The following is a 10,000-nucleotide window of genomic DNA, read 5'->3' as shown; positions in this document are numbered from 1 at the left end:
GGCTAAGCTAAGCTACACTACGCTAATTCTTCTTGAAGCAGGTTAGCCTGAAGAGCTAACTGACTAGCACGAAGCTAACGCACTTCATCTTTAAGTAAACAACAACAACAGGAGACTTCTGCTAAGTAGCTTCAAGGCACCTTTTGATAAACAGAAACTTGCATCCAGACACACACACACACACACACACACACACACACACACACACACACACACACACACACACACACACGCAGTCCTTTCTCTACAGCATCGGGGCCGTGAGTGTCCGGCAGCCAATCACAGCGCTCCCCGGAGTCAGAGGTCAGATGGGCGTCTCCTTGTTGTGTTTGAGGTCCGGGGCGCTGAACTGCCGTCTCATCCGGGGCGGGGTGCTGAAGCCCCACCCACCCGGCGGCGGCGGTGGCCCCGCCCCCATCATCATCATGTCAGCGAAAGGGGGCGGGGCCCCGGAGCGCGGCAGGCTGTGGTAGTTGGGGTAAAGCCCTGGCTGGAATGGTGCATTGTGGGGGCTGTAGTAGGGATGGTGCTGGAACTGGTGCGGGTGAGGGTTAAAATGGAAGCCTCCGTCTCGGCCCCGCCCCCTTCCTCTGTCACCACCAGGCCCGGGCGACGCCCCCCTCCTCTGTCTCGGTCGGCTCTCGTGGGCGGAGCTACCGCTGCCGTGGGCGGAGCTACCGCCGCTGTGGGCGGAGCTGTCCAGGGAGTTGCGGCGGTGGCGGCGCTGCTGGTTTTGGTTGTTTCCCTGGTGATAGAAGTTGCCCTGGTGGCCCTGGTTGCCCTGGTGGCCCTGGTGGCCCTGGTGGCCCTGGTTGCCCTGGTGGCCCTGGTGGCCCTGGTGGCCCTGGTTGCCCTGGTGGCCCTGGTGGCCCTGGTTGCCCTGGTGGCCCTGGTGGCCCTGGTGGCCCTGGTTGCCCGGGTGGCCCTGGTTGCGTTGCTGCCAAGCACGGTGAGGGCTAGGGGTGCGCATGCGGGGGGGCGGAGTTGGGAAGGGGAGGGGCAGGAGGGCAGGCCCCTGGGGGGGCGGCGACGGGGAGACTAGCCCCTCCCTCCCTGGCCCCCCCTCCTCACCCCCCATCCAGTCCCCCCCCAGACCCAGGGCCAGCAGGGCGGCGCTGGCGGGCCCCCAAGACAACCGGTGGGCGGGGTTGCTCTTGAAGGGGAACTTGAGCTTGCACTCCTGGGGGGGGATGAAGCGCCCGGTCCCGGGGAGGTGGACGGGGACGAGGGGCGGGTTCTGGTTTGGGCCCTGGTTCTGGTTCTGGTTCAGGCCCCGCAGCTTCTTGGCGATGCTCTGCTGCTGCAGGTTGAGGAGCCGCTGCTGTTCCTGCTTCAGCCAGCGGAGGCGCCCTCTCCTGAATGCCGGGTCCTCGGTCATCAGGCGCTTCACCTGCACCTCCGGCTGGCGGGGGGGGGGCGTCGCCCTCCTCCTCTTCCTCCACCTCCTCTTCCTCCCTCGGGGGAGAGCCCCCCTCCTCTTCGTCGTCGCCGTCACCGTTGTCGTCCTCATCGTCATCGTCGTCGTCCTGCAAAATAAGAGGATCCGGTTAACGGGGCGGACTGGGACCATGACCGGGACCAGGACCATGACCATGACCATGACTGGGACCAAGACCATGACCATGACCGGGACCAGGACCATGACCATGACCATGACTGGGACCAAGACCATGACCATGACCAGGACCAGGACCATGACCAGGACCATGACCATGACCATGACTGGGACCATGACCGGGACCATGACCATGACTGGGACCAAGACCATGACCATGACCAGGACCATGACCAGGACCAAGACCATGACCATGACCGGGACCAGGACCATGACCATGACCATGACTGGGACCAAGACCATGACCATGACCAGGACCATGACCAGGACCATGACCATGACCATGACTGGGACCATGACCGGGACCATGACCGGATCCGGGACCAGGACCAGGAACGGGGCCGTGAACATACCTGGACAGGTATGATGCTCTCCATCTTGATCATCCGATCTCTCAGAGCTTTGATCTCCTCGTCCTTCATGTTGTTCTGCAGCTTCACCTCCTGGAAGATGGATTGATGGATTGATGGATTGATTGATTGATTGACTGACTGACTGACTGACTGACTGACTGACTGACTGACTGACTGACTGACTGATTGACTGACTGACTGACTGACTGACTGACCCAACAGAGGACATGCCTCACCTGCAGGATGTCGGTGAGCTTGTCGATGTGGGCCTTCAGGTCGTAGGCCCCCCCCTCGCCTCCCTCCTCAGGGGGCGGGCTCCTCCCCTCCCCGATGCCCACCGTGTCGCACACATCCTGGGACACGGCCCTCCAGCTGTCCCTCTCGCTGGGGTCCTTCTTCACGTACATGCGGCTCAGCTCCTTCATCTTCACGATGGACAGAGCCTCGATCTCCTGGCGGGACTGCCGGAAGTCCCCCAGCGCCACCTGGTGGGGGGAGGACCTCGTGAGTGTGTGTGTGTGTGTGTGTCTGTGTATGTTTGTCTGTGTGTGTGTCTGTCTGTGTGTGTGTCTGTGTGTGTGTCTGTGTGTCTGTCTGTGTATGTGTTTGTGTCAGCATGTGTGTGTCTGTCTGTCTGTGTGTATGTGTCTGTGTGTATGTGTGTGTCTCTGTGTGTGTGTGCTACCTCGTAGCAGATCTCCTTCACCGCCTGCATACGGAGGTCCTCCATGGTGACCCGTTGCGGGTCCTTGCTGATCCTCCTCCTCTGAGGGATCTGGTAGACCCGTAGAGGCTCCCTCCTCTTCCCACTGCTGGGGAGACCACAGCGCTTCACTATGGACTGCACCTGAGACAGAGAGACAGACAGGTAGACAGGTAGACAGGTCAGACAGACAGACAGACAGGTAGACAGACAGACAGACAGACAGACAGACAGACAGACAGACAGGTAAACAGACAGACAGACAGACAGACAGACAGACAGACAGACAGACAGGTAGACAGACAGACAGACAGACAGACAGACAGACAGACAGACAGACAGGTACCAGGTGTTACCTTGTTGGCAGGCAGCTTCTCCCTCAGGGAGGAGATCAGCCTCCAGCTCTCCTCACAGGAGCGTTTGTCTGAGTCGTCTCCACTGTCACTGTCTGCATACTGAGCACACATCATTGATTATGGATTATTGATTATTGATCAGCCAGCAGATGATCTGATGAATGAAGAAACAGAACCAACCAGTCTGTGTTGCTCCAGCAGCAGATCAGCTTCCTCCTTCTCTCTGCGATACTGAACCTCCATGTCCTGCAGTCTGAGACACAACAACCAGTCAGTCATCAATCAATACATCAACCAGTCAATCATCAATCAATACATCAACCAGTCAATCATCAATCAATACATCAACCAGTCAATCATCAATTAATACATCAACCAGTCAATCATCAATCAATACATCAACCAGTCAATCATCAATTAATACATCAACCAGTCAATCATCAATCAATACATCAACCAGTCAATCATCAATCAATACATCAACCAACCAAGATTGGTTTTGATTGGTGTGTTCTGTCCCTGATGATATGGTATGTTGTGTCCCTGATGGTGTGGTGTGTTCTGTCCCTGATGATGTGGTGTGTTCTGTCCCTGATGATGTGGTGTGTTCTGTCCCTGATGGTGTGGTATGTTGTGTCCCTGATGGTGTGGTGTGTTCTGTCCCTGATGATGTGGTGTGTTCTGTCCCTGATGATGTGGTGTGTTCTGTCCCTGGTGATGTGGTGTGTTCTGTCCCTGATAATGTGGTGTGTTCTGTCCCTGATGACATGGTATGTTGTGTCCCTGATGATGTGGTGTGTTCTGTCCCTGATGATGTGGTGTGTTCTGTCCCTGATGATGTGGTGTGTTCTGAACGCACCTCTTCTCCATCTCCAGTTTGATGTCGATGCCCTGCTTCTCCAGCAGCTCCCTCTGGGCGTAGTTCCAGTCCTCCGGCTCCCCCTGAAGGTCGGCCGTGGCGCTGCGCTCCCTCTCCAGCCGGGCCTGCTCTGGGTGGTTGAACCGGAACACGTGGTTCTTCCCCATGACGATGCGGTGGCCTGGACCCATGCAACCATGAGGTTATATCGTCATAATAATGCATGAAGCTTATATATTAATATCCTAAATTCTTATCAATTAAATAACCCTAAAGATAATTCAATATAAAGAAAAGAAAAAGCGTATATTTCATTCACACTTATCTTTATAAACGCTGCTTTTGAAAACCTAGAGCTTCAAGAGGCCCCGCAGACAACTACGACTCCCAGGGTGCACCTCACCTTGCTTGAGGACGACGGCGTCGGCGATCTGCTTCCCGTTGACGTACGTCTCTGCTCCCACCAGCGGCTCCAGAGTCACCACCACTGCAGACAGACAGGGGGCAGCAGAGTGAGTACAGGGGGGTGACATCATCACCATGGTAACAGAGACTGTTTGAACAATACCTGGCAGCTTCCATGGCAGCTTTTCACAAGAGAGAAGAAGAGAGAGAGTCACTGAACACACGTTACCACAGAGGAACCTCCAGAGGATCAATACCACCTGATCGGCTGTAGGGAGCAGGGGTTAGCAGGTGAAGGGTAGGGAGCAGGAGCTAACAGGTGAAGGGTAGGGAGCAGGAGCTAACATGTGAAGGGTAGGGAGCAGGAGTTAACAGGTGAAGGGTAGGGAGCAGGAGCTAACAGGTGAAGGGTAGGGAGCAGGAGTTAACAGGTGAAGGGTAGGGAGCAGGAGTTAACAGGTGAAGGGTAGGGAGCAGGAGTTAACATGTGAAGGGTAGGGAGCAGGAGCTAACAGGTGAAGGGTAGGGAGCAGGAGCTAACAGGTGAAGGGTAGGGAGCAGGAGTTAACAGGTGAAGGGTAGGGAGCAGGAGTTAACATGTGAAGGGTAGGGAGCAGGAGTTAACAGGTGAAGGGTAGGGAGCAGGAGTTAACAGGTGAAGGGTAGGGAGCAGGAGTTAGCAGGTGAAGGGTAGGGAGCAGGAGCTAACAGGTGAAGGGTAGGGAGCAGGAGCTAACATGTGAAGGGTAGGGAGCAGGAGTTAACAGGTGAAGGGTAGGGAGCAGGAGCTAACAGGTGAAGGGTAGGGAGCAGGAGTTAACATGTGAAGGGTAGGGAGCAGGAGCTAACAGGTGAAGGGTAGGGAGCAGGAGTTAACAGGTGAAGGGTAGGGAGCAGGAGTTAACATGTGAAGGGTAGGGAGCAGGAGTTAACAGGTGAAGGGTAGGGAGCAGGAGCTAACAGGTGAAGGGTAGGGAGCAGGAGTTAACAGGTGAAGGGTAGGGAGCAGGAGTTAACATGTGAAGGGTAGGGAGCAGGAGTTAACAGGTGAAGGGTAGGGAGCAGGAGTTAACAGGTAAAGGGTAGGGAGCAGGAGTTAACAGGTGTAGGGTGCAGGAGTTAACAGGTGAAGGGTAGGGAGCAGGAGTTAGCAGGTGAAGGGTAGGGAGCAGGAGTTAACAGGTGAAGAGTAGGGAGCAGGAGTTAGCAGGTGAAGGGTAGGGAGCAGGAGTTAACAGGTGAAGAGTAGGGAGCAGGAGTTAACAGGTGAAGAGTAGGGAGCAGGAGTTAGCAGGTGAAGGGTAGGGAGCAGGAGTTAGCAGGTGAAGGGTAGGGTGCAGGAGTTAACAGGTGAAGAGTAGGGAGCAGGAGTTAACAGGTGAAGAGTAGGGAGCAGGAGTTAGCAGGTGAAGGGTAGGGAGCAGGGGTTAGCAGGTGTAGGGTGCAGGAGTTAACAGGTGAAGGGTAGGGAGCAGGAGTAAACAGGTGAAGGGTAGGGAGCAGGAGTTAACAGGTGAAGGGTAGGGAGCAGGAGTTAACAGGTGAAGGGTAGGGAGCAGGAGTTAACAGGTGAAGGGTAGGGAGCAGGAGTTAGCAGGTGAAGGGTAGGGAGCAGGAGTAAACAGGTGAAGGGTAGGGAGCAGGAGTTAGCAGGTGTAGGGTGCAGGAGTAAACAGGTGAAGGGTAGGGAGCAGGAGTTAGCAGGTGTAGGGTGCAGGAGTTAACAGGTGAAGGGTAGGGAGCAGGGGTTAGCAGGTGAAGGGTAGGGAGCAGGAGTTAACAGGTGAAGGGTAGGGAGCAGGAGTTAACAGGTGTAGGGTGCAGGAGTTAACAGGTGAAGGGTAGGGAGCAGGAGTTAACAGGTGTAGGGTGCAGGAGTTAACAGGTGAAGGGTAGGGAGCAGGGGTTAGCAGGTGAAGGGTAGGGAGCAGGAGTTAACAGGTGAAGGGTAGGGAGCAGGAGTTAACAGGTGTAGGGTGCAGGAGTTAACAGGTGAAGGGTAGGGAGCAGGGGTTAGCAGGTGAAGGGTAGGGAGCAGGAGTTAACAGGTGTAGGGTGCAGGAGTTAACAGGTGAAGGGTAGGGAGCAGGAGTTAGCAGGTGAAGGGTAGGGAGCAGGAGTTAACAGGTGAAGGGAGCAGGAGTTAACAGGTGTAGGGAGCAGGAGTTAACAGGTGTAGGGTGCAGGAGTTAACAGGCGTAGGGTAGGGAGCAGGGGTTAGCAGGTGAAGGGTAGGGAGCAGGAGTTAACAGGTGAAGGGTAGGGAGCAGGAGTTAGCAGGTGAAGGGTAGGGAGCAGGAGTTAACAGGTGAAGGGTAGGGAGCAGGAGTTAACAGGTGAAGGGAGCAGGAGTTAACAGGTGTAGGGAGCAGGAGTTAACAGGTGTAGGGAGCAGGAGTTAACAGGTGTAGGGAGCAGGAGTTAACAGGTGTAGGGAGCAGGAGTTAGCAGGTGAATGAGGAGGTCGTTCCAGATATATATATATATATATATAGACAGAGAGAGAGACAGACAGACAGACAGGTGTCTCACCCTCTCCCTGGCTGTTGGTCTCACTGACGAACACACAGTGGATCTCCTTGATGAAGTGGCCCGACAGCTTAATGTCCACATCCTGCTGCCCCACCCTGAGACATGGAGCAATGTGTTACACCAGGACACTCTGATCATCGATCAATACTGCCGATCAGCGCCGCGCCGCACCTGGTGAAGCCCTCCTTGATGTAGTACAGGAGGCACTCGGACATCAGAGGGTCCTCGTTCAGGTTGACCAGATGAGGCGTCTGGGACACGAGGAAACACTTTATTCAGCATCCATCGGTTAACAGTAATCAATAACACCAGCGGATCAATATCCTGTGAACTGGAACTCACTCCTTTAGGAGAGAAGACGCCCAGCGTGCCGCCGTCCTCTTTAATGGACACGCCCATCTCCGCCAGCAGGGACTCTCTGAGGGGGACGGGGATTCAGATGATGTTCTGTTACACCTGTTCTGTTACACCTGTACTGTTACACCTGTTTTATTACACCTGTACTGTTACACCTGTACTGTTACACCTGTTCTGTTACACCTGTTTTATTACACCTGTACTGTTACACCTGTTCTGTTACACCTGTTCTGTTGCACCTGTACTGTTACACCTGTGCTGTTACACCTGTTCTGTTACACCTGTTCTGTTACACCTGTTCTGTTGCACCTGTACTGTTACACCTGTTCTGTTACACCTGTTCTATTACACCTGTACTGTCACACCTGTACTGTTACACCTGTGCTGTTACACCTGTTCTGTTACACCTGTTCTGTTACACCTGTTCTGTTACACCTGTTCTGTTGCACCTGTACTGTTACACCTGTTCTGTTACACCTGTTCTATTACACCTGTACCGTTACACCTGTACTGTTACACCTGTTCTGTTACACCTGTACTGTTACACCTGTTCTGTTACACCTGTTTTATTACACCTGTACTGTTACACCTGTACTGTTACACCTGTTCTATTACACCTGTACCGTTACACCTGTACTGTTACACCTGTTCTATTACACCTGTACTGTTACACCTGTACTGTTACACCTGTTCTGTTACACCTGTTTTATTACACATGTACTGTTACACCTGTACTGTTACACCTGTTCTATTACACCTGTACCGTTACACCTGTACTGTTACACCTGTTCTATTACATCTGTACTGTTACACCTGTACTGTTACACCTGTGCTGTTACACCTGTTCTATTACACCTGTACTGTTACACCTGTGCTGTTACACCTGTTCTATTACACCTGTACTGTTACACCTGTGCTGTTACACCTGTGCCGTTACACCTGTGCGTTACCTGTCCAGGCGGATAGATTCGGTCTTGCGTAGCTTCTCCTCCCACGTCTCGTTCAGCTCTGCGATCATCTTCTCCGTCTCCTGCGACACCAAACACAGAGGTCAGTGAGACGGCCCGGTTCCAACCAGCTTCAGGAGAAACTGGACTGGTCCTTACCAGCAGTCGCTCAGCCGCTTCCTCTTTACTGATGGGCTCCGCCTCCTCCCCCTCTTCTCCCTCTTCCCCCTCTTCTCCCTCTTCTCCCTCCTCCCCCTCCACTCCGTTCTCCATCAGGTGGTCGGCGTGGGAAGGTACGTCGCCGCCGGCTGTCGGCTCGCCATCTGTCAGAGAGAGGAAGTAAAATCTTTGAGAAGTACGACACAACAACACACTTGATTTATTGTCAACTCTCTACACAACACACCTTGAGGGGCGGAGCCATTCTGAGGTGCGATCCCATTGGCTGTGAGAGCCAGCTGCAGCGGGGAGGGGGACGCACCTGGAGCACCGGCAAGACCGCTGTTGTTGTTGACTTTGAGAGACAAGCAGAGAGAAATACTAACTAGTGTACTATATGAAGTGTGCATGAGGGTGAGTGGATACTAACTAGTGTACTATATAAAGTGTACATAAGGATGAGTGTATACTAACTAGTGTACTATATGAAGTGTGCATAAGGGTGAGTGTATACTAACTAGTGTACTATATAAAGTGTACATAAGGATGAGTGTATACTAACTAGTGTGCTATATGAAGTGTACATAAGGGTGAGTGTATACTAACTAGTGTACTATATGAAGTGTACATAAGGGTGAGTGTATACTAACGAGTGTACTATATGAAGTGTGCATGAGGGTGAGTGTATACTAACTAGTGTACTATATGAAGTGTACATAAGGGTGAGTGTATACTAACGAGTGTACTATATGAAGTGTAAATAAGAGTGAGTGTATACTAACTAGTGTACTATATGAAGTGTGCATGAGGGTGAGTGGATACTAACTAGTGTACTATATAAAGTGTACATAAGGATGAGTGTATACTAACTAGTGTACTATATAAAGTGTACATAAGGATGAGTGTATACTAACTAGTGTACTATATAAAGTGTACATAAGGATGAGTGTATACTAACTAGTGTGCTATATGAAGTGTGCATGAGGGTGAGTGTATACTAACTAGTGTACTATATAAAGTGTACATAAGGATGAGTGTATACTAACTAGTGTACTATATAAAGTGTACATAAGGATGAGTGTATACTAACTAGTGTACTATATAAAGTGTACATAAGGATGAGTGTATACTAACTAGTGTGCTATATGAAGTGTGCATGAGGGTGAGTGTATACTAACTAGTGTACTATATAAAGTGTACATAAGGATGAGTGTATACTAACTAGTGTACTATATAAAGTGTACATAAGGATGAGTGTATACTAACTAGTGTGCTATATGAAGTGTGCATAAGGGTGAGTGTATACTAACTAGTGTACTATATGAAGTGTGCATGAGGGTGAGTGTATACTAACTAGTGTACTATATGAAGTGTGCATGAGGGTGAGTGTATACTAACTAGTGTACTATATAAAGTGTACATAAGGATGAGTGTATACTAACTAGTGTACTATATGAAGTGTGCATGAGGGTGAGTGTATACTAACTAGTGTACTATATAAAGTGTACATAAGGATGAGTGTATACTAACTAGTGTACTATATGAAGTGTGCATAAGGGTGAGTGTATACTAACTAGTGTGCTATATGAAGTGTGCATAAGGGTGAGTGTATACTAACTAGTGTACTATATGAAGTGTGCATAAGGGTGAGTGTATACTAACTAGTGTGTTATATGAAGTGTGCATAAGGGTGAGTGTATACTAACTAGTGTAC

General features: G+C 51.6%; 1 protein-coding gene across 1 annotated transcript in view; it reads right to left on the bottom strand.

Annotated features, from left to right (window-relative positions):
• Positions 1-304: 304 nt before the first annotated feature.
• Positions 305-10,000, bottom strand: part of LOC306733988 (kinesin-like protein KIF1C) — a gene marked incomplete at its 3' end in the record, with an annotated part of 17,770 nt that continues 8,074 nt past the window's right edge. The window contains 16 exon segments of the mRNA XM_079215306.1: positions 305-772; positions 926-1,405; positions 1,407-1,526; positions 1,969-2,058; positions 2,205-2,453; positions 2,654-2,815; positions 3,028-3,126; positions 3,208-3,280; positions 3,887-4,067; positions 4,290-4,373; positions 6,824-6,918; positions 6,995-7,074; positions 7,166-7,241; positions 8,131-8,210; positions 8,287-8,450; positions 8,534-8,641. Of these exon segments, the coding sequence (XP_079071432.1) occupies positions 305-772; positions 926-1,405; positions 1,407-1,526; positions 1,969-2,058; positions 2,205-2,453; positions 2,654-2,815; positions 3,028-3,126; positions 3,208-3,280; positions 3,887-4,067; positions 4,290-4,373; positions 6,824-6,918; positions 6,995-7,074; positions 7,166-7,241; positions 8,131-8,210; positions 8,287-8,450; positions 8,534-8,641 (2,609 nt within the window).

Source organism: Taurulus bubalis (genome assembly GCF_910589615.1).
Source record: "Taurulus bubalis genome assembly, chromosome: 3".
NCBI classification, from domain to species: domain Eukaryota; kingdom Metazoa; phylum Chordata; class Actinopteri; order Perciformes; family Cottidae; genus Taurulus; species Taurulus bubalis.
This window is presented reverse-complemented; position numbering and strand designations above follow the sequence as displayed.